The following is a 24,961-nucleotide window of genomic DNA, read 5'->3' as shown; positions in this document are numbered from 1 at the left end:
TGTCCATCCCCACTCAATTGTTTCTTTTTCAAAGATAATAAATTAATTCAATTGATACACATTTTTCATGCGGAAAAAATATGTCAGAAAATTATGTTAATGGACAGTACTTAGTTCCACATGTATAGAATGATACGTATGAGCATACAGGCGCATGGTCTATCGTTTAATGTTCTTAACCACGTGTTACATATCCCTACTTTTTTTCTCCAAATTTATTAAATACACCCCAAGATTAATGGACTCAAACTGTATCATCAATTTTATCACCTTTAGTGACATTTGTATGTTTCTGTGTTTATTTTAAGACTTTAACAGAATCAGAAATGAAACGCAAAGCAACAATTTCGCCTATGTGATCAAATCATGAAATAATCGAGATGTTCAATGGTATTATAATCCACCAATATAATAAAATCGCTTATAATTTCAACAATTACAATCATGATTCAATCCCAATTAATTATCGTCATGACAAATTTGCTTTCCATTCCATTTCTAGTTCATCCTTTACTCTAAATCTGTTAGTGTTATTCATAGACAATCAAAATAAATGCAATTCAAGTCAGTTACACAACTCCTCCATCTTATGTGGCGATAAAATACAGGTTAAAATATTGTTTCAACCTGCTAAACCTAATGAGTAAATTACTGTGAAAAAATTGGGAAGAAATGCTGTCGACAAAATTGCAGAATGATGAATATCACAGTGGAATACCCATAATTTTTCAAGTATTTTCTGCGAGGAGCAACTTTCTTGGTATTGCTACAAATGGAAGTAATGGTAAACATGCAACAGCAGGCTTAATTATATGTGTTTTTTGTATGCACTCAATGCACTCCAGAAATTCAAATTTTCTCAGCATGGATTTTACATTTTTCTTTTCATGATGCACTTTATCTTCTCCACAATTTCTATGGTATGAATTTGTTTGATATATTTTGCGCAGGTTGAACCACAAAATTTTTCATAAGATTTCCTATTTTTGTGCCAAAAAAATTTTTAGGCATAGTTTCTTTTTATTTTTAACTGTAAATCATATTTTTCAGCACCGCTTATGATGAACATTCAGAAAAACGTAGGAAAAGAGGAAGCTTGTTCTTCAGGAAGAAAAAGGTTTGTGTGGAAACTTAATTTTTTTAATGTTACCAAGTAAGAATGTTTTTGAATGTATTGTTTTTGAAATTCAAAGAAAGTGTACTTCTTTAGCATGACCATGTCATGTGGCAGACTAATTGATGATATTGACTTTTATTTAAACAATCCTTGTGCATGCATCTTCTGTCTGCCGGAGTGAATATTTAGATTCGTTTTGACAGCAAGGTTACTAACTCAATCCTTCCAACAAAATTTTCAAAACTGTTATTCATTACAGCACCAGTAACCACTTGTTCAAATCAACGATCATCTCATTCAAATTATTTGCAGTTGAGTTGCTCCTTTGCAAAGATTGCATACTGTGTCATTAAAGGGATTTTAAAACAGTACGAAGAATAACTGTTAAGAAATGTTTTCCTCCAGATGTTTGAGCTCAAGAAGCATATTATAAGTACAATTTTAATAGACATATCTGATAGTAAGATAGTTTAACATTTCATTTTGTTGTATATTCCTCTTTTGTGTATTTTCCGTTACTAATGTCCCTTTTTGATGTTGAACAGGACAAATTAAAAAAATCACCTCATCAGTGGGTTTCAGTCTGTTATGGTAGTTCAAATCACATTCAAAACTGTGACTGGTGTTCAAAACCTATCACGAACAAATCAGCTATTTTTTGCGAAAGTAAGTGCTATGATATTATTTTTTCACCATTAATAAATACTCAATCAGCTTGTTGTAACATCCTTCTTGAAAGATCGTGGTGCAGTAATCTTGGCATCTAAAATTTATTTGAATTATTCAATGAACCACTAGACAGGGTAAGAAATAAAGGACCACAGCACATGTTTTCTCAGCAAAATTTGGAGGTATTGTTGCACATAACAAGGAATGTATCAAGAACTATCAAAATTAATTAAAAAATGAGAAGTAAAAGCTCTTTGTTCACATCATAAACAGTAGATTCAAACTGCCTGCAATTTAAAACGCCACATTGAGCGTAAACCTTTAAATTCATGTGTATGCTAGGTAAACAATTAGAGCTTGATTTCACACACATTTCTTTACTTTTTTGCTTCAAGGTATGTTTCATCTTGTCAAAAAACAGGTAGTGCACAGGAGAATTCTCCCATCTTTAATATACCAAAATAAGTTTAGTGCTTGATTTGACCCGAGTAGACTCTGGTTTTTCTGTGAGTGGGAAGTGTGAATTAACGTAGACAAAAAGAGTTATTTCCTAACTTATGAGTTGAATTCGGAAAGTTTTAATGCTTCCATCGTAAAATTTTGATAAGGAATTACAAACAAGTGGTAACTTGGCGACTGGTTCATTCAGCACATGAATGAATACATCTCCATGTGTCAAAAAAATTAGATTTTAATTGAGAATGAATTAAATAAATACATACTTAAATGACATTTGGTGGACTTGCGATTCATCAAATATTATCCATGTCTGGTCGAAATACAAAAAATTCCAATTGTTGGGCTTCAGAGCTCACATTTTATTTATTCGAGTTCCTGTAGGGTAATAGCAATTGAACTGCATAAATTTTCAAAATTTCAAAAAAAAAAAAAAAAAAAATCGGATGGATCTTTATAAGTCAAGACATATTTTGTTTTTCCAAGAAGCTGTCTTCATTTGACTACGCACTTGTTCTTTTCATGAGACTGTAAATTCGTACCTAACTCCTCCATTTGATTTTCAGATTGTTTGGTTACTGTTCATCAAAGTTCCTGCAAAGACCATATTGTAGATTGCAATAAACAGAAATTATCTAAGGTAAATCATTATTTTTCTCAGCATGTTGCTGCTCTCTCATTTCGGAAAATGGGGAGGATAATCTTCTTTTTTTCAAATTTCAAGGTTCATGTACCTTTAGAAAAGATAATGAATCATATTAAAAATGGTGAATACGTACATTCAGGGAAACTGCTCTCAGCTTTTAAGGCAGTGGCCTCATTTCTCAGAAAAACTAGATGATCATAGAACCAAAGAAGGTTAAGGATCTCTAAGTATTCTGTAAAGCTTTCAACATCTTTTGACAGCAGATTTAATTCTTACATTCACCAAACTTGCTACCTAAAATGCTAAGTAATTTTTCTCAATTTCTTTGTGCCATGTCAGTTGGGTAATTTTATTTTTTTCCAGAGCATATCAAAGCCATCAGCAGTCAGTTTATCTTCATTTAGTAAAAGCTCAGGGAAGACAAGAAGTGGAAGTCCATCGCACGGACAATCAAGTTCACCTAGCAGGTAATCAAAATCTCTTCTTTGTAATATTGTATATATTAAATTCTTATTAATTTTTTAAAGTAATTGATCACCCTAGCATGCTTTTAACCAACGTTTGGTTAACCCGAGAAGCTTACCGAGCCTTCATTATTTCTCTTCAGGTGTATATGGAGGTTCCTTGAGTTTTATACCCAAATCCCCTTTTTTGCTTTTGAAACGAATTGCCTCTTTGAAGTGTCAGAGCTTACTTATGCTTAAGCAAAGTGAATATTATTTGCGGACCTAGAATTATATTTGAACGAGCGACAATGGTTTCATTGTTCTTTTATTATTTCTGTCTTTCCCCCTTTTTTTCTCTCGCTGATAAAATTTTCACTTCTCCCTGTTTCCTCAGAGGCAAAGCTTAAAACTGGAGCATCAGAATCATGAACCAAAAAAAATGAAATTATTTCAAAGTACCCCCAAATTGAATGTTTGAAAAGGACCGAACAGCAACCTGTTGTTATGTTTCTAGTTGGTTTGACCTTATTGACCAAAGATTAGTTTTTTAGTGTAAAAACTTTCTGTCTGTAAAGGATCATCAGATCAATGATGTAGTGTTATAGAAAATTGAAAGAAACCGAAACAGACTTGTAAATTATAATGATATTGTGTGCTTTTGTAGCTGTACAGTTTTATCTAGTTTTGAGAAAATGTAAATAGTTTTTTGGTGTTGAATAACTTGTAAAATGATTCAGTTGGATAAATATCATCAAATTTTTCATGGAAAACTTCAGTAGAACAGTCTCTCTCCCAGCGGAACAAATGGTTTACTCTACATAAAAAGTAGGCTGGTGCAAAGAAAAACACCAAGAGAGGTAGGAAAAATCAGAAATATTGTGAAGACTTACAAAGGGACTGCATAGAATATCTGCGCTTCTAAAAATGAATGAAGACAGCGCTCACTTATTTTTAATTAATGACAACCCACTCAAGTAAGAATTCACTAGTAATTTTCTGTGATTAGAATGTTCAGTTTTACAATTCCAGGAGCTAATTTTTAAACTGGTCCAGAGGAAACATAAACTTCGCCTTGCTTGATATTGTATAACCTAATCGAAAGATGGAGAATATATTGAATAGAACACCAGTCATTATTTGGAATTAATGTACCTTCTCAAAGTTCTGAATTAGAAACAGTACAACCCAATAGTTGCTAATTGATCCCCACCCAGCAAAAATCTTACTCTACTATTTAAAATCATTCGAGTAACGCGTAATGCATAACACCTGAGGTGCAAAGCGCCTCAAGGGGTTTGGACTGCAAAGCGGTCGGAGGAGTAGTCCCCTAGTTTAATTTTAATTGTTCTGCATCTGCCCTGAAGTATCAATGAACATTGCACAGTTGCACACACCCTGTTTTCACCGTCCAGATATGTATGAATTCATCTGAATTCTAGTGTGAATTGATAATTACTAATATTTAATTACTTGCTTAATTGAATTCAGTTTTTCAAAGAGCTTTCCTTTTTACACTTCCTTACCCTTACAATACTGTAAATATTTGAGCAAAGCCAGTCATTTTTGCTTTTCTCTCTCTTCACAAGATTATGTAAGATGGAGATGTAGTGCAGTCTCAAACTTCTAGACTTGAATTTTTTAAATATTAAAAATGAAACTCGGATAGAGAGACGATCCTTCGAAAAAAATCATTGTTTCAATCAAAGCATTTATCTAACTTTTGTAAGAAGTATGGCACCTCTTGGTAAAAAATGAACACATAAGTAATTTTATAACAATTAGGAAACTTGTATAGAAAATAATAAAAGGTTTTTTTCTGTGTTAAAAACCAAAGCAGAAATTCCTTTTAACACCTGAAATTAATTAACATCAGTTTCAACTTTTCTTAAACTTTAACTGTCCCATGTGATTCAAAGATGAACGTGTGAATCCTCCCCTTCCATTGGGGTTAATTGATTGGCAGAGAAAAAAGAAAAGCATATTTTCCATCTTTGACCAGATGAATTAATATTCCGTGTGAAAATAAGTGAAGAGTTTTTGAGGGAAAAAAGTCTAGAAAAAGTTGTAGTTTCATAAGCTTGTTGACTGAGATGTTGGCTTTGTTAATTTGACTGCTTTGCACGCATGCTTTCTGCACCGTTGCTGTTGGTTAGGAGGACGTACCTCTGCTACTCTCCTTGGAGAAGAGTTGCCACCAAACTCGGTGTCAAGTAAGTCATATTCCCTTGAACATCAACTCAGAATCATTCTGTTTCGTCTCTCACTCTTAGTGTCTCCTAAAACACAACTTTCATCTAGCTTTCTTTAGTGCCCTCTCATTTAGTGGATACTTATGTTAGTCTGCCAAATAGTTTCTCCGTGTTTTTTCAGAAATTTTCTCTTCTCTCCATGTCAAGATTTTATCAAGGGTTCCCCCCCCCCCTCTTTGTTTAAATTGGAGGTTTCGAAAAGTTGAAATTCATAATTATCAAGCTTAATAATGAAATTTGCATCAAGTAGACAAATTAAGATTGCATACTCCTAAAGATCTCCTCCAGATCTATAGGAGGAAAGAAATTTTGAAAACATTTTCATACTGCCTCATTATGATGTCTTTTTAATTTTTCTAGTCAAAGTTGACCAATGAAAAAGAAATGATTTTCAGGCATCAAATGAAACGAGCTCCAGTTTGTATCACTGTTTTGTGTTCGGTATATATATCACTTTTTTCTTCTTTTCTTCTCTCTGTTTTTTCTTCATGTAAGTACATCCGTTGATCTCAGTTTTTCAAAGGCCTGTTTCTCTTAGTCAATCAAAATTAAGAGATTATGTCTGACAGGCACTCGTTTGTTGGTTTCCCTAGCACTTGCTAAATTTTTGCCTCCCTAGTATTTGCTTCTGTCCCCCCCCCCCCCCCTCCTGAGGCAGGACCCGATTTGACATTGAAATGTATTGATGTTATTTTCAATTTTCTCCAAAATGGACAATAAAGTGGACCTAAGGATTGCTAACTCTCACATTTTTTGTTATTTTTTTTTCATCCTTTTTTCCCAACAATAATGATGCTCCTCTTCCACCCTTATTTTTCTTGAAGAAGAGGAGGTGTTAAGCATTACTTTTCCTCATGTTTAAACACAGCAGTTTTTCTCGTTAACCTCTTTCATTGCAGCTCCGATTTCTTTATCATGAGATCATAACTTTGAAAAATTAAAACCTTTCGCAACTTTTTTATTTTTCTACTCGAGGGAAAACAGAATCCAAAGCAGTTTTTTGAGTGTCTGTTAGAGTGTGACGTTCACTGATAGTATTTTCATGTTGCTCGTTTATTTCTTTTGCTTTCACCTAAAAATTTGTTCAAAAATTGTTTCTGGCAAATCTTCCCTCTCATATCTCATGCCACACTTGTCTGTATCAATTTTTATGGAGGAGGTACCCCTTCTGTTGCATTTTCCTTATGTATTTGCTTTAACCGGCTGGAAATACAACTAAATTGATGCATCCAATCAAATACTCTGTGATGCATTCCATGTTTCTGATCGTGCTTGCCTATCCTTTTCTGTAAGTGTTTGATCCGCTCTTCAAAAATTTCAAATATTTGTATGTGTCCTCAAGCCACTTGCTTCGCTTTTCACTCCGATAACTCTCTTTTCTGATTTGAATGTGTTGGCTTCAACACTCAGTGCTGTGTGATTGTAAATGACACATTAATTTCCAAAGTTTGATCTGCTCTTTATAACAAATAGAAAATAATTATTTATCCTGTTTTTCTTCATTTTTGTGGGCTTTTAAAAAGCCTAATTTTGAAATTGTTTTGAAAGCCTAATTTTCAAGGCCTTAAGTCGCTCAGTTATTTAGCTGGTAATCTCAGCTTTTATTCTTTCTAAAAACCGGAAAGAGTAAGAATGATCAAGCAAGTAATTTTAAATATGTATAAATTAATGGTGCGGTTTGTGGAAGGATGTTCTGTTTTTTTGAGGCACTTGCTGTTAGGTGTTTGTATCCGTAGGTCTGCTACATTATTTTATGTTTTGTCTTTTTTATTACTCTTATTTTTGTTTGATTTTTTTTTTTTTGTCACCTTCATACACATTGTAAAAAATTTTCTAAACATTCTCATCAGTCAAATCAAAGGTCATTCAAGCAACATTTGATGTATTAAAAAAAAGGCAAAACTGCTTTGTTGTTGACCACAAGCTCACAATTGAATGTCAGCACAGATCTATCTGTATTGGTCGTTTAAAACAGTGGATTATTTGTGTTTATTTTTTTCTTTTGTTTGGTCTGACACTTTCAAACATACTGCTCATGCGTAATGGAAAAAGTAGTCAGTGGTAATTAAGTTACATTACTGAATGGCTGTGGTTGTGTTAGGTAAACTTTGGAATCTTCTAAATTCTGCGGTTTGAATCACCAACATTTTTTGATATTTGGTTGTTCTGTTTTAATGTTCCATTTTTAAGAGTAGTAAGTAAAGACAGCAAGGAATTAATATTAAAACAGAATGACCGGATCGGAAGACTCCAAACTTTACATTACCAACAAGCTGAGCAAATAGATAAAGAGGATTTTTAGGTGATGGCAAGCAGAGATACGTTCATTGTTACACCTTAGCGAGAAATTTCAGACCCGATGAGATTGTTCAAAGTTGGGTCATCTATGGCAAAATAGTGTCCATGCCTTCCTGTAGCTACATTCTCATTGATTGAAAGGCTGATGTACACCTCCATGTAACTACTAAATCTCAAGATGCCTGCCTCACCGTCACTTCTTGCACTGAAAACTTGTAACTTGCATTAAATGTCTGGTTGGCGTAATGGCAAATCTATCCATCAAAGGACAACAGATTTTTCGGGGATTTTAATTGGTGCTAGTAATGGACTACCAGCCGAGATGCGAATTTAAGCAAAATGATGTATGTTTTCTCATCAAAATTTTACAGAGAACACAATATTTGCAATAATAATGACTGAATTTGAGCTCTATGCAAGATATATTTGTTCTTACTCAGCATTGATTGCAAAGAATTTGAATTTCCCGTTCACAAAAAAAAATGAGTCAACTTAAATCAAATCATGCTTGAAGACGGTTTCGGCAGGCCTCTCAATCAAGCAGTGTTTCTTCCCCACCCTGTTTTGTTCAAAGTGTAAACAACCTGCAACAGATGAGCGGAAGCACCAATTTTGAGGTTGTCATATTTTTATACTGCCGAGACTGTCACGATAACATTTAGTGCCCGATTTAACTCTAGTAGATCGTGGTATGTTTTATGAGCAGGGAGCTTGATAGTATGCATCAACTAGTGTCAATATCTTGGTTAGGAGTTATTTTCAATGATTTTTGCGCACAAATTGTTTTCTATGCAAAAGTTAGGTGAGATAACATTTATCACAATGCTTAAATTCGCAGCTTGTATAGTGTTCCGTTGTCCTGAAACTCTTTCAACCAAGAGTGTTTTGAAAATTTGTTGACACAGTGTCAATCGTCTTTTAATGAGAACATATATTGGATCGTGGAATATTCGGTCCCTCCAGCATTTTCTTTTATTTGTGTATTCTTGGGTGCCCAACCAACAGTATCAACACCAATTTCCGTAGTGTATATTAAATGCAATTACCCCAATTGAATTCCCAAAACTCGTAGAAATTTTGTACCTCTGAGAAATTAAACTGCTTTTGAATTTTATTTTACCATCTGTTTGTTGCGGTAGACAACTACTTGCACCAAGGAAACACTTGTGGTTCTTAATGAAGAACACTCACCTCTAAAATTCCTAGTATATAAAATTGTTAATCCTCCAGCTTTTTTGAATCATATAATTCGCTTTGCTTATCTATTATTATTTCGTCTTTTTTTCTTATTTACAGTCAAATTATAGGTGACGATAAAGAGTTTTTCTTTGGTCATCATCAGCTTGATGGATCCAGGTAAAGACAAATTTCTACAGTATTTTCAAATATAAGTGCCTGACCCTTTGCAAATTCACGATGTTATCATAGTTACGGGTTCTATCTTTTTCAGTTTAATAGACCTGTTGAAAGCTCATAGGTATGAGCTTTTGTGACTCCGGTTCTATTGGCCGTAGAGAGCTGAAATTTTGGGATTTTCATACCATCATACGGATCATTATGCTCACTAAGTTTCATCAAAATCGAAGATGGTCATGAAAATTCACTGGTTGAGTTGACATGGAATGACCCTATCAATTATTTTATTCTATAGTCAAATGCTATTTAATTAAACAACTGAAAATATTTATGATCTCATCTATGAGAGTTGTTCTGTGAGTTTGGAAGCAGACCTCAGACAAAGTATTAAGATGAGAGCCAATACGCTGTGATAATACATAGTTTATAAAATTACTCCTATTGGGTCATAATAAATGCCCAATGTGAGTAAAACATTTATGAATTATTTATTATCACAGCGTATTGGCTCTCATCCTAATATTTTCAATATATAATGCTGTCCAGCCCAACATATTTCAATATTAGACAAAGTGACCTTATTGCATTTCTTGTGAAATTCAATATTTTCTTGTAAAATTCGTCTAGGTCAGATTATTTGATGAATTTACAAATTCCTTGCTCTTTCAATAGCTCTTTGGTCATCTTTAATTACCTTTGGATCACAAGAACTTGCATATTTTAACATATTCCAATTTCAAAGCAAATGAACTTCATACGTCTTACCTTTCGCAAGATTAGACTTTGCAAATTTGTTCAATTGACTTTCAAATTGGCAACGAGAAGATCCGTTTTTTTTTCATCTAGACATCAAAGTTTTAGAATGGTGTAAATTATTATTTTACCATTTTCCTTATTATTTACAGCTGAAATATACTCTTTGTCTTTTAAGAAAGTTTGCTCAGTGGCACAAGTTTGCGAAGCTCAGAATTCTTTTATCAGAAATTTTACAGTCTTTCTCATTCTACATCAACTGTTCAAAAAAGTATGAGGAAGAAGAAGTAAGCTTGTCAAAGATTAAATTTTCAATACATAAGGCAAAGACTTGTAATTCCACTCGAGAAGATTTTGAATTTTAAAACGATTCAAAGTAAAATTACCCTCTACATTTTTATTTCTTTGTTTCAGTTTTACTGATGCTGACCCTTTAATTCCTTTTGAATTCATAAACGAAGGTAAGCATAATATTGAGTTTCATTGTGCAGTCGCTGCACTAGTCATGCCAGGTGGAAGTATGAGACAGTAACTCCAGAAGAAGTCTGAATTATAAATCCATTGTCCCAGAATGGGGCAGTGGCAAGGAATTTCCCAGGATCGTAGTCTAGTTTTTCTGATGTAAAACTTTGTTGAAAAAAAAAATCAGCAATTTCATCAAAAAGTTCAAAAAATAATTTCTAAGGAATGTAAGAAATAATTTGAATCTGACCCATCAAAAGCCAACAGTCGAGTTGACGTAGCAAAGCAATGCCTGAAACTGAGCTCAGACTTTCAGCAAACGCAGTTTCTCCCACCGAAATACCTATGTCATCAGAGCCTGCCAATTTTATTTAGATATATTTGGTATTTTGATTTATTTTACTTTAATACTTAACTTTTGCCATTTACTTTAGAAGGGAATCAAAAAAAAATTCCTAGAAGCTTAGTTCACCCCAAACTTTCAGGAAATGATTTGAAGAAAATGAGTGCCTTTAGCACACTGGAAGATGTAGATAGCATTAAATATAGAAGTGTGAACAAATTTAAACAATCGTTTGTAAAGAGGAGAAATACATTGAACCTGTCAGGTTACTATTGCTGTTTAATTTCTTGCCTTTGGACTTATTTTAAAGTAGAAACCTTAGTAGAGAATTGACATGTTTTTCTCTTTGGAGTTAATGTTATGTTTAGAGGTCCATTCTTTATATTTTACAGGGCATATTACTGCAAATGACCTAGAGACTGATCCTTTTCTTGGTCTTCAAGATGAAGAGCCTGATTCATGGACTCCTACTGCAGGGAAAGAGGTAATCAAACTGAACCATTTTTTTCAGATTGGAAACAATATGTAATATTCCACAAAAATTATTTATTTTTCATGCCTAAGACATGCCTGGATTTGGAAACCTCTGAAGATTGAATTGAAACAGAAATCTTTCCCCCATGAAATTATCCCGAGGCTTCATCTTTTGAGCCGTTTTGCAGCCATCAATAGTTGAAACTAAAACATCTAGATCTCGCGTCAGCTGTTATTTACTTTTTTGACTGTCGTGCGCAGTAGATCAGTTTGCGTATCTGTGTACTGGATTGGCAGCACCCGCAGTCAATCTTCAATTGCTATCAGATGACGACAGCAACACATTCGCTTTCAAACAGGAAGTAAACAATTGCCAATTTATCGGACGCAAGGTCTGAAAATTGATCCTTTTATCAAGATGTAATGATCACAGTTTCTCAATTCAATTTCTCAATTGCTGTAAATTTTTTATTGTCTATTTGCTATTTGCCATTTTGGAAGTTTGTACTTCCATCTTTAAAGCATTGACCGTATTAGACATTACTTGTTTTGTCATCCATAATAAAAAGAGAGTAAATAAAAGCAAACCTAATTCAAGTGAGGAAAATAATAAGAAAGAAAACAAAATTAAACCAAAACTAAATTCTTGGACGAAGGCGATAACACTTTGTTGTCATAGGTGATCGATAATCGATTTGATGCATTTATTGCCTTTGTTGACCAAACAGCCTCATGTCTCTTTTACCTGCATCATTTTATGTTTCCTCTGTCTTATCAGGTACTGAAAAAATTAAAAGAAAAGGAAATCAAACGGCAAGAACATATTTACGAATTCATCCTAACTGAGAAACATCACTGCCTGACGCTCAGAGTTATGCAAAAAGTAAGTTTACCTGCACTGTCTAACTTTTAATTGCTAAGCCAAACCTGCCTCTAAATTCCTCATAGAAATTTTATAACTTGCCTATGTACCAATAACATGTATTAACTTGTTAACTGAACCCTATGATACACTTATTATAGTATCAATAATAATGCAAATTACCTATTTTCAATGCCGATGAGTTTTAGTCAACACTTTTAATGTGGATACGATTTTAATTTTTAATTGTCATCTGAATAATTACTGAAATAGTTGCATTCAAAACATAATTTATTTGTTCTTGTTCTGTGTTATCAAAGGTAACCATGCTAGAAATTTCTTGCCAAATTATCTCCGCTCCCCACCAGTCTTTTTTATAGCTCTTTTTACCACAGTGCTTGTACAAATTAAACACTAACCCATTAGAAGAAAAAAAAAGAAGAAAGAAATGGTGATGATGAAAAGATTGGTTAAAATTTGAGTAGCAATCAAAAAAGTTTGTCTAGGTTTCAGCATTTTCCACTAAGAAATATTTAGGCACATTTTGCGCATGATGCCTATCGGACTCAAATACTGCCGGCCCAGAAACCTCTTTATTATCATGTGAATTAATGCGTGGATTAACAGGAGTTTTAACTTTGATTGCAGGTCTTCATGGATGGGTTGCATAAATATTTTAAATGGACAGATCAATATATCGGAAAGATGTTTCCTCGGCTAGCAGATCTAACAAACATTCATTTAAAATTTTTGCATCAGCTGAGAGAAAGACAAAAGAAAAACCCTGTCATTGAATCTATTGGTGATATTCTGCTAGAACAATTTTCTGGTTTAGGTGCTCAACAATTGAAAGATGCGTACGGAGAATTCTGTTCCAGACATCGTGATGCTGTTGATATGTATAAGTTTTATTTACAACGAGATAGACAATTTGCTGAATTTGTCAAACATTGTCAGGTTTGTATCTTAAAACATTTCATTCCCACCATTTTCTATCCTTGTTGTGTTTTTTTTCTTAATTGCGCCTTTTTTTTGATGGATGAGTTCTTTAGGTAGGGCTCTTATGAACCAAGGAACCAAAAGAGTTCTGAATATTGAAAACCATCAATTACACCAGAAATAGACTGACTTGGTGGCTACATCATAGTTGAATTGTAAACAAACTTAAAACCTTCTCTCTCAATTGTACTTCTCGCGCCATTGTGATGTAATGCATCTAAAAGTTTCCTGCAAGTGAAATTTCTCTTGTATAATGAGTCATTATTTTATTTATGATTTGTCAATGACTTTATTGTAATGAATTAAAACAATTAATTTTACAAACATGTCTCTGGAATTTGGACCTGAGGTTATGTGCCATTGTTTTGGTATGCAAATTGATGGGTAGATAATTGCAAGAATGGTGTAATGACTAAATCAGTCTATCAGTGAAAAATCTCAGATCAGATGGAATTTTGGTTTTTTAGTAATGATGTACACAATTTTAAACTTAATGTTGCCTAACTGGTTCTAAAGTTGAATCCTTTGATTTTTATTCTTGCACGATTGTAGGGAAAATCCTAGATAACCTCCAAAATTTTTAATTTGAGAAATATTTTGAATCCAGTAAAATTTTCGCATTTTCATTGAATTTTGCATTGCTTATGAGAGTAGCAAAAGTAGCTTTGATTGCCCAATTTCTCTAGTTTCAGTTTGACATTCATTTTCCAAGGTAACATTGGAAAGTTCTCGGTTATGTAGAAGAAAATCTAAAATAAATAAATATTTAAGTAATAAATGAAATCCAAGATAATATTGTGGAAATCTTATTTGTGTGAAGGAATATCCATGTTAAGTTGAAGAAAGTACAAAACTATACACAGAAATATTTTAATGCGTCCATCCACACTCCAGTCATAACTGACCAACCCTGAAGTTGCTTATAATATGACTAGTGTTATTTCATGGCGATTTTCTGCATGTCGCTGCTCAATAGTTTTGCTCTCTATGGGCTCACTTATCTTTGGAGCAAGGCTCATTCAAAACTTTATCGCAAGATGTTATAATTGCTAATGAGGATTCCAGTATTGGTTTTGGCGACTGAATTGTACAGGTGTGTGTGTACACAGAAGTGTGTTGGCAGGAGCAATACAAAAAAAATGGAAACATGCCTTTAAATTTAAATATGTATGTTAAATCCTGGGAATTGCACCTCACAAATACAGCAATTTGCAGATTATCCGTCGATTTATGGGGAGGAGAGCGTCGAATATTGAAAAAGTCAAATAATTGAAACCACCAAAAAAAGACAGAAAAAGTGCCATTTCAGGCTCTGTTTGTAACCTGATAGCACAAACGTAGGCATTTTTTTATTTAATCTGTAAAACGTAGTTATTTATTTGGGGGGACAAAACATGGAGAAACATGTATATTCAATTCTTGCCCAATGAACTGGTTTTTGCAGTCGGAAAATCAGTGGCCAAAGAATTGGGGCATTACTTTAATTGAAAAGAAAATGTGGTCTTTATCTTTTTGAACGCTGACATAAGTAATTTTCTCTTCATTTTTAGGCAAATCCTCTTTTGAAGAAAAAAGGTATTCCTGAGTGTATCCTCTTCGTCACGCAAAGGCTCACAAAGTATCCATTGTTGATTGAACCTTTGATTAAAACCTCCAAGGAAAACAAGGAAGAGCATGAAAAACTAGCCAGAGCCTTAGCTCTTGTCAAGGTCAGTGCTCTACTAAATAGTAAACTCATTTTTATGTCCAGAAATGTACCTCTTTAGGTTCTTAAATAGAAGACTGTTGATGATTTGAAATTCTTTTGGACGTTTGTCAGCCTCCGACACTGAAAGAATTTAAATTAAAAATGTGCTGTCTCTCAAGTAAATATGTTGTATTCTTCTTAGATATACCGTTTAGTTGATTTATGAATAAAATTTAAAAGGAGAAACAATTTTTCAGGCAAACAAATGAGATTGATTGCCATGCAAATGAGTTGAAGCACACTCTGACAGGAAGTGTCTAAAGTTGTAGTTTAGATTCTGCTTCACAGAAAGAGCTACTAATGTGAATACTGCTGAGTTGAGGTTGTTGAGTAATGATGTAAATTTCTGCGACTGGATTTAGTTCACTTTTCGGACTAAATCCTTGAATCTGACAAAAAAAAGACGCAAAGCTGCGTTAATGACAATTATGAACAATTTAGGAGAGGTCACACAATTTCAATCCAAAAGTACGGAAAAATGCTGCACTAATTTTCACTGCATTTGTAAATTTCCAACTGCGTGCGTCTTTTTGAGTGCAACGACCAATCAGAATTGAGCGCAGTCACAAAATCATTTTTGAAATGTTACGGGAACGACATAGTATTGCTGAATGCAGGTGCTCCGTTCGTAATTATGAAAGGGTTAATTATTTGTCTTTACAGCCTTGTTAAAGTTATTTCCTTTTTTTGCAGGAAATCCTAGTGGAAGTCGATGAAAAAGTGGCAGAAAAAGAGAAGGAGGATAGGAAATTAGAAATTTACAATAAAATTGATGTTAAATCTTTCACCATGTACCGCGGCCTTAAATTTAGAAAATCTGATATCCTCTCAGACAATCGTAAACTAAGGTATTCTTCAATCTGATTATTTTCCCTCCATCATCAAGATTTTATGATTTTTAGTTTGAATTTTTCAGACAAAATCCTTAATAAAAATTTCATCAATGTCTGAGAGTAGCTACTGCATAACTCATATCATGATGAAGCCAGTGAAATGAGCTGTTTTTATAGCCGAATCCATGGAAATTAAACCAAATTTGGTAGTTTAACTCCAGCCGCCATATTTAGAGGTATGCTAAAAACTATAAGCATCAGAGAGATATGTCAGAAATTACAAGCTTCAGAGATAAGCTTTGAACTATGTTGAAACTTTTTAGATGTTGTGTTTGATCAGAGATGTTGAAGTGTGAAGGATGCAACATGTATAGAGCTTCATAATTAAGTCAAGGTGAATTTGTAGACTTGAATTGATTCAAATGAACATATACAATCGATGTTTTTAGGGCATTTTATTTTACTGAATTCTCTGCCATTATTTTTTACAGGTTTGAAGGTGTTACAATGTTAATGCAGGGAAGAAGCAAGATGCAATATGTTCTCATGATCGTATTATCCGACATCTTGTTGTTTTTATCAGAAAATAACAATAAGTACACTTTTTTTACTCCTGACAATAAGGTAAGTGTTTTCATCATGGAAATTCTATATTTTGTTTCTTTTTCTTTTTTAAGTAATGTTTTTCTCTCCAGGAACTTCACCTGTAAGATTTTCCGGAGTTTATCCTCTTATTCCCCTTTTTTTTCTTTTCCTCTTCTTCACTGTATTTTAGGTGGTGTAGCAAAAATAAATTGAAAATTTAGGAAGTCCGCAATTAGAAAGTTTTTAATCCTTCCTAGCCATTTTTTTTGTCCAGTAAATATAGCCGAGGAAATGCCAGGATTTTTCAATGCAGAAAAAATGAACCACCCTGTTCATACACGAATGGCCAAAAGTTGCTGTAATTATAAGTGAAATGTTCATTAAGGTCCACAGTTTTAAATTTTCCATGTTTCTACATTTCTAATTCATTGGGAAAGAATCATTTTTTCTAAACGCTTTAACTGTATGAAATGGACTCAAAATATATGAGCCCACTATTACTAATTTATATTATGTATACTGAACGATCTCTCTGCAGTCGACGTGTTGCTCTCAAAGCATGAATAATCCTTTTTTTTTCTTTATTTCAGGCGGGTGTAGTCTCTCTTCAAAAACTTCTAGTCCGGGAAAAAGCTGGTACTGACTCCCGTGGTATCTACTTGATATCATCAAATCCTGCTGAACCTGAAATGTTTGAATTGAAAGTTCATAAACCAAAGGATAAACGAGTTTGGGTTGAAGCCATTAGGTACGTATCTTTGTAGACTATGAATTTTTGTCATTTCCAGGTATCTTTACATTTTTATTGATAATTAAAGTGCAAAAAAAGAAAAAATAATGAAAAATAAAACTCAAAACTCAACTTCTTTTCACCATTTCTTTCTACTCGCTCTCTACCAGTGGTCATGATTATAGTAAAAAGAGTTTACAACTTCTCAGCTCCTGACTTAAGGATGTTACTCTCCCATTTTTGCCTCAAAGCAAAACAGATCCAGAGGGAATTAGAAGAGGGTTTTATGAAAAATTAATTAACTGTAGAAGAGGGTTTTATAAAAAATTAATTCATTGCCTCTTCACTCATTTCGTAACAGAGATTCAATAATTTTCTCATTAACTTGACAGAAATTGTTTTCCTACCTTAAAAAATAGCTGAGATAAATATTTGAGAACTGATCGTTAGAGTTGAATGAAAATTTCTTGATATGGCTGCAGTAAATTCAATCAATCTTTGGCTGCTGTGTGCTCCAAGTAAACAAACCAATTCACTGTATGAAAGCTGAAAAAAGATCTTTCAAACCGTATAGTTGGATTTTAGTCAGCATCAATGTTTGTTGCTGAAAAAAAAATGGAAATCTCACTAATTGCATGATTCTAAAGAGAAAAAAACCTTCGAGTCAATTTATTTTTCAAGAAGGTTGTTAAACACATTCATTTTTGGCTACAAACACAGTAGTTTCACCTTAGTGAATGATGATGAGATCATAGAGATACTCACACTTTCATCTAACTCTTCCGCAACAAAGCTCTGTAGAGGCAGCCTGGACGAAAGCCCAAGAAATGGACACAGAGCTGCCTTTCATCTTCAGAAGATCATTAACATCTGAGTAGAGGCTAGACAATGAGGGACCTTTTCCTAGTCAAAAGGTAGAAGAAGGAAAAAATAGCACAATCTGCTAAATTCCTAAAAAAGTAATGTCTGTCTAATATTTTTGGTACGAGAAAATCTAAATTATTACAACAGTGTCAAAGATTATATGGACGGAGTTAACCAGAAAGGAACCAAGCCACATCGGGATCGAACCGAGAAAAAGAGGTTTAAAGTTTGGCTCCTGCATAAGACTCAATGTAAAAGATAAACTTCAAGTTCAATTTCTGCAAAATTTGCTCCAACAAAAACTTAGAATTTTTGGCGATAGATAGTAGAGCAGTGGTTGAGTTCAAAACCACTCATAACTCAATTTTTTCCAAAATGTGGGTTGGTTCCTTTCTGCTTAACTCAGTCCATATGTAAATAAAAAAAAGGGTGCAGATGTTACTGAAAGAAGATGTAAGAAAAAATGTCCTCTTTCACGAAATTATTGAAACTTTGCAAATGTTGACACCAAGTATCCTTTGCCTATCAGTTCTGGCAAAGACAGCAAAGTCATGCTTTATTTGTTCTTTAGTTCTATAGGGGTTAAAATTGAAAATTCAAATTTTGATATCCTTCATCGGATAGAGATTAGGAAACTGGTGGCTCAAAAATTATCCGGCATCATTATGATTTTACATTGGTTTTTCAACAGATCTGCTGTTCAAAATTGTCCATTAGATGACGACGAAGATAGAGCATCCATGACTGCTGAGCAAAGGCAAAAACAGATGGACGCCAGTCAAGCTCAAATAAAACAGATTACAGGTACATAAAAATCTTTGCATTCTCTCTTTTTTTCTGTATATTAGTCTTACATGTATAATTTATCTTGAGCATATATTACTTTATATCTGAGGGGCCCCTTACGAATGATTTAAAACCAAATTTACAATTTTTGACACCCACTCCCTCTAGTACTCTAAAGGGCACGTAAGGGGCAGTAGCACTTCATTCATAATACATTATGCCCGAAAAAATAATTTCACTTAATGCTGCATTGAAACACCGCAATTGAGAAGTACCCTTTGACAGGCCTTCTTCAAAATATTGCCAAACTCACTTTTCTCATTACTAAAAAGGGTTAAAGCCTGCAGATTCATCAGAGCAGGGATTTTTTCTAGTCGCTCAATTATTTCTTTACGTAGCAAATCAACAACTTATGTTTCCCTTCTTCTTGTCCATGAACTTGAACATGTGCTGTATGAACTTAAACTGTAGACAGAGAATTTTCTAGTCACAGCTTTTAAAAAGGAAAAAAAATGAGTAGGTTTTTCCGATGTGGTTGTTACTCTGTCGATACCTGTTTCCCACATTAGCTCTGTAAAAATGGCGCACCTTCTAAAAAGTTTATTCCCCAATATTTTGCCTTTTACCTCAGGCATCTGTTTGTATGATGTCTATTTCTATCCTCCCTCCTCTAAAATGAGTAAATTCAGAGTACCCTCAGACTGTATATTTTCAATCACACAGTGTGAGTTTGAGAAATTTCAGTCTTTTGTACATACTTCGTATTTTCTCTCTTTTTTGTGCTCTTCGGTAGATTTAGGATTTCGAGGTAAATAATGTCCAAATGATATGCTTGCCTCCTTTGGGTTTCCTCCCCGTAATTATTTGAGTGCCCCCTGCACAGTATCCACATGCCTTTCTCATCTATGCTTCAACCCCTAAAACTTGATAGTTTACCTCCTTTTCGGTGACTCAATTCTAACCCAATCCTTTTTGCTCATGACTCATTTTTCAATAGAGATCAGTTATAAGCCAGTATTTCACTTGCTATGAACTTAATTCATCACTTTATGTCGTAACTTGAATAAAAGGAAAACGAAATTCCACCCTGCATTAGTTGTTATTTTGAATCTGTATCAAAATTGGTTTGCTATCAAAAATGTCTTTTATCATTCAAGCAATTAGACCAGACCACACATATAGATATTATCGCGAGTAAAAGCATTAAATTATTCAAACATAAATTGTCAAAAGAACACCTACCTCCAGTTCAAGTATTTACTGAATTGCAATCTACCAACATGCTCATCAAAGTCATGTGCCTCAAACGTACACTTTTTCATGCTTCAGGGTAACAAAATATCACTTGTAATCCACGGCCTATTTGATGGTGCTAGTCCTCCATACTTAGATCAACTTAGCTCTCATTTCAGCAAAAAATTGTCTAGGTTATCCTCTAAACTTATGCTTTTTTATTGTTATTACGTTCTTATTTATTTTATTTATTTATTTATTTTTTAAGTCCATGTAGACCATACATAAACCTTTCACAACATTAAGATAAATATATGTGCAGCCATTAGTTAATGAAGGTCGACTTACACAAAATTTGAGCCCCAACACAAGCCACTAAAAATTACACAAACTACTCAGGATTTTTTGTAAACATCGCACATCCTCATGTCATGTTTCAACTCTCATTACTGCATGTTCAGCCTTCATACTTGAGTACCAATACCTTGTTCACCTCCTTGCATCAATTGAACTTTTAGGTCGCTCACATGCCCCTATCTCTAACCCATTTCAAAAAACAGAAAATGAGATTTTTCATCCTCAATTAGCATACAATCCTAATATTCAGCATGTTCCTTCTGCTGCCAGAATGTGCTCTAAATAGTGTGAATTTTCAACCAGCTGGTATTTCAAACAACAAAAATAAATTACCTATACAAATTGAATAAAAAGAGAAAAAAATGGAAACCATTTAGGAGGAAGAAAAAATTGCACAGGTTGCCTATTAGTATATTCTCTAAGTATCATGATGATAAAAGTTTGTCATCTCTTTCCTTTTTTGCTTTTTTTTTTTATTTTTCTCCATGAGTAATTAAATCGTATTATTTGTCTGTGTCTCATCAAGAGATCCTATCATAGTCGAAAATTAGTGTTAGAAGTGCCTTTTCCCCATTTTCTTTTCAAGATTCCTGCTCCCTTTAGTGAGATTGCCTCTTTTAGTGGACGTTGCTTACATAAAAATTTCAAGTAGGTATGTCACAGTTTTGAGTTTGAAGTTAGTCATAGAATCAATACCGCTGCTTATAATCCAGTTCAGCTCAGCTCAATCTTGTATCTTAGCTTGAACTGATCAATCTTTTATTCTCCTTGCAGGAATTCTACGGCAAAAAGATGTAGAACAAGCCTTAATCCTTGAAGAAAAAATGGCTTTGCAGTTGAAGTTATTGGCAGCTTCAGGAATTACCAACCTACCAAACCCACCCTCTTATTCCCACCTGGTGGCTGAGGAACATGACACCCAGAAAATGTGGCAGGAAGTCGCTTCAATCGTTCAGGTAAGCATACATTTTTTTTGCAATCACTTGCTGTATGACGAACTGTTGTTATTTTTGTGACCCAAAATTGTATCACAACACTGTAAAGCCTTGATCAAAAGTCTTTAGTTGGGGGCTGATGGGTGTTATTAAAGAATTTTATAATGAGACCTATGCAAGAATGAAATTCCATGGAGGATTATCTATAGGGTTTTTAGCAATAAAGGGGCTGAAGCAAAGGTGTTACTTGTTGCCAACCTTATTTAAGATCTCTGTTGAACCCATACTAAAGGAATGGAAGAAAATATTGCAGAAGTTGCACACCTCCTCTTCCATTTCTTTAGTTCGGGTTCAACAGATATCTTAAATAAGGTTGGCAGTAGGCATCATGCTGAGAGATGATGGCCTACTTTATACTCTATTTTTTGCTGATGATCAAGTGGTTGTAGTGCAAGATGAAGAGGATGCAAGCTCAGCAAGGTATTAAGTTGGAGGATGGCCGGAACGTCAAAGGGTGTATATCCTAACAGCCTAAATACTCAGCCAAGGTTGGCTTGGCAAGGCCAAGGGGGGCTGATCCAAGATTGATCCTTTGGTTAGGCAATCAGAAATTGTAATTTGCAAGGAAGGAAAGGTGTCGTGATGCCAAATAGAGCTCTTTTAGATTAGAATATTTTAAAGTAAAATAAACGGCTGTACAACGCCATTGTAAAGAGTATTATTACCCATGAGAGTGAGGTTTGGCAGTTGAAAGAGGAAATCCGAAGGGCAACTGAAATGAACTATTGCCAGAGATCAGCATGTTGTGAAACCTTTTGACCTAGAAAAACGTTGAAACATTTTTTTTATTTGCCCAGAATTTTAGACAGAGACTCTAGCTAGGTGAAGAGAAGACGTACAAAAAAATCGAAGCAAATTCTCGCTTTTAACGTTTGAACAATCTGTCTGAACAACTGTCTCCTGCATCATCAAAACTTTCCTTCATTTCAGGAGCAGTTAGCATGGAACAATTCAGATTCTGGGTCTGTGCATGAAAATCAGCCAGCGCTTTCAGTCACGGATGGCCTTTCTACCACAGAACAAATCGATTTAATCAAAAGCTCAAACCGAGCCTTGCAAACAATAGGTCAAGAGCACCAGTTGGCTGCCATGCAGCTATCGCATCACATTTACACACTGTCCTGCGTTATCGCCCAGCAAATGACGACAATAGATAGGTAAGCTGTTAATTTCACGTTCAAAGCATAATAAAAATGAATTACCAAGAGGAATTCATCTCTTAAACTGATAAGTCAAACGACAAATAAAGAGATGAAATAATTGAACTATTTTGTACCTTATCTTACTTTTCTACCTATCCTCCTCCTTCATCTTTGGTCAATCATCTTTCATATGCCCTATGCACAAAAATCAGAATCCTTATTCTTGAGCCATATGTTGACTGCCTGTTCTGACCCTCTACATCGGTTGAGAAACTTTGGTCTGCAAGAGCAGCTTTTCAAGTGTGAAAGAAGGTGATTCTTGCTCTAAACAAGCACCTCTCACCGCATGATTTTGCCCTTATCTTGTTGACCTGTGTCACATTCTAGAGAGCAATTCCATACATTTTTTCCCCTCTCCATAAATTAAGGGGTTGGTTTCTTTTATCTACGACAAATTTTTATCTTATGTTTAATTTTCTTTCAGTCTTCAAGCTCAGTTGTCTGCTTACAAATCACAGTTCAACCTCGAAGATTGTGGAACTTTTGTTGGAGTAGGACTTAAAGAAAGGAAATCTGTTTATCGACCCAATCAGCAGCTAGAGGAATTAAGAAATTTGCAAGATCGGCTGACGCATGAAAAAGAAGTGTGGCAGAGAGAGAAAGAATCTGAAGAAAAATACCTGAAGGAAAAGAAAGAGGAGCTAGATAGACGTTCGGTAAAACTGTTTATCTTCTTCTTATAATTAGTAAAGTAACAACCCTCTTCAAATAATTTTATTTAGAAGAATACACTTGGCCTAGGTGCAATGAAGATTAAGATGGAATGCTATTTTCCTGTAATTTTTGAGGTGAATTAAAGAAATGTAGTCATAAACTAATAATATTGGTGAAATTTCAAAACAAGCACCTCAAATTTAGTGTCTCAAAATTTACAGGTTCACTTAATTTTTTCAAAGTATAACAGTCCGACATCACTATTAGAAAGTTTATAGAATACTCTCAAACAGCATGAACATGAAAATCGGAGGAAATGTTATTAACTCATTCTCTTACATTTATTTCCTTGATTGCCTTGCCATTCATCATGATTTCATTCAGGAAAAAGCAGTAAATTTGATACCTCTTATTGGTTTTACGGCTCGCACAGATACGTTGAATTTTGGAATTGTCAGCATTTTTAGTACTTTCAGTTAGGGCACGTCAAAGAGCTGTTAACTCATTTCTTTTCAGTTGCGACCATCAAAACCAATAAATTGGCAAATCTACTAGAACCATGATAACAAAGAAGTTACGTGGAATATTTGGATACAATAACACCAAGTTAGCGCATAAAAAAGGAAAGCAATGGTGAAAAAAATATTTCCAGCTAGTCAAACTACTCTTACGAACAATTTTAAGTTTTCTAAATGACATTAACGTGTTACAGGAGGAGCTTGATATGAAACAAAAAGACATAGCAGCGCAAAGAGACCAACTCTATCGAAAGCTTCAAGTTTTTGAATCAAAAGGTCTTCTGATAAGTCCAAACCTACCTGTAGTTGCTTCGCCAACATCAGCTCCACCCACCTCAACGAACCCATTTTCTAGCGAATTCAGCGGAGCTGTGTCAGAGCCGCCGCCAGTCAACCTCAACCCCTCACCTACTGACCCGCCAAAACGGAAGGCAGACTCAATCAAGTGGAAACAGCAGCACCCGGCAAAGGCGAGCACTCTGCCAATAAACCTCCTCAGTGCAACTAACCAGCAAAAAGTGAGTTGCTGCTTTTCATGTGTTGCTTTTCCCTGTGAGCTTGTTAGGTAATTATTTTCAAAAGTAGAAACTGCACTTCGGTTACAGGAATTTTCCTGGATTTTTTTAAGGATATCAACCAACAGAAAAGAAATTCAAATTTGCCGTTTTCAAGCTTCCGTTAAAACAGGCATTACCAAGAAAAACATGATGACATCCACTATGGATAGCCGCATAAACTATGGATTGCAGCAGAGGCACCAAGTAAGTGGAAGTGTACCCACAGCCGGAGAGATATTTTCAGACACAATCTTGGCTGCCTCAGCAATGCACATTAAAATGGGAGCTCAAAAAATGCAACTTTGAGATAATTTTCCCGTGCCAATATTGCTAAAAAATTCTTGTCAACCGAGTGCGCTCTATACTTCTTAGAAATGTAAGATTTTAAAATTACTGAACAGGCATATTTAAACAGTGTTGATTCTGCCAATGTGCGTTAAAATTCAGTATACAACTGATACTCTCGACATTGAGAAGAGAAGCTTATGGCAGCACAATTTTTCCTCCGATAGGTATGCTGTTTGGTGCATCACTAGTTAAGGCCTATCAGGAAGGAAACAAAGACCGCTCTTCAGGTCTAAATGGTTCCATAGATGTTTTGTTAAATTCATCCAAGCCCATCAAAAATTATCTGATGACCGCGGATGTACAAAATGAGTGGTGTTAAACTCTTGATGGATTTACCAGATTTCCAAGATGACTGCCCAACAAATGGCTCTTCAGCTCATCAAGGTTTTGGATTGTTGAGCGGGCACTGGGTTTTTGATTTG

The 24,961-nt window shown here is 34.5% G+C and overlaps 1 protein-coding gene across 7 annotated transcripts in view; it reads left to right on the top strand.

Annotated features, from left to right (window-relative positions):
• The window catches only part of cyst (rho guanine nucleotide exchange factor 18 cysts), a 139,001-nt gene that overhangs the window by 107,796 nt on the left and 6,244 nt on the right, over window positions 1-24,961 (top strand). For 5 of the 7 annotated variants that reach the window (XM_019043258.2, XM_019043262.2, XM_019043257.2 and 2 more), the window contains 20 exons: window positions 1,051-1,117; window positions 1,663-1,783; window positions 2,809-2,882; window positions 3,252-3,355; window positions 5,488-5,544; window positions 9,178-9,237; window positions 10,405-10,451; window positions 11,188-11,279; window positions 12,048-12,152; window positions 12,780-13,088; window positions 14,681-14,839; window positions 15,571-15,725; window positions 16,202-16,334; window positions 16,886-17,043; window positions 18,581-18,693; window positions 19,469-19,483; window positions 21,040-21,221; window positions 22,191-22,417; window positions 22,887-23,118; window positions 23,829-24,152. In XM_019043258.2, the coding sequence (XP_018898803.2) occupies window positions 1,051-1,117; window positions 1,663-1,783; window positions 2,809-2,882; window positions 3,252-3,355; window positions 5,488-5,544; window positions 9,178-9,237; window positions 10,405-10,451; window positions 11,188-11,279; window positions 12,048-12,152; window positions 12,780-13,088; window positions 14,681-14,839; window positions 15,571-15,725; window positions 16,202-16,334; window positions 16,886-17,043; window positions 18,581-18,693; window positions 19,469-19,483; window positions 21,040-21,221; window positions 22,191-22,417; window positions 22,887-23,118; window positions 23,829-24,152 (2,734 nt within the window). The remainder of the gene's footprint in view (window positions 1-1,050; window positions 1,118-1,662; window positions 1,784-2,808; window positions 2,883-3,251; window positions 3,356-5,487; window positions 5,545-9,177; window positions 9,238-10,404; window positions 10,452-11,187; window positions 11,280-12,047; window positions 12,153-12,779; window positions 13,089-14,680; window positions 14,840-15,570; window positions 15,726-16,201; window positions 16,335-16,885; window positions 17,044-18,580; window positions 18,694-19,468; window positions 19,484-21,039; window positions 21,222-22,190; window positions 22,418-22,886; window positions 23,119-23,828; window positions 24,153-24,961) is intronic. The other 2 variants (XM_019043261.2, XM_019043260.2) reach the window with 2 other exon arrangements.

Source organism: Bemisia tabaci, chromosome 1, assembly GCF_918797505.1.
Source record: "Bemisia tabaci chromosome 1, PGI_BMITA_v3".
Lineage (NCBI taxonomy): Eukaryota > Metazoa > Arthropoda > Insecta > Hemiptera > Aleyrodidae > Bemisia > Bemisia tabaci.
Note: the sequence above shows the minus strand (reverse complement) of the source record. Positions and strands in the feature narration are given on the sequence as shown.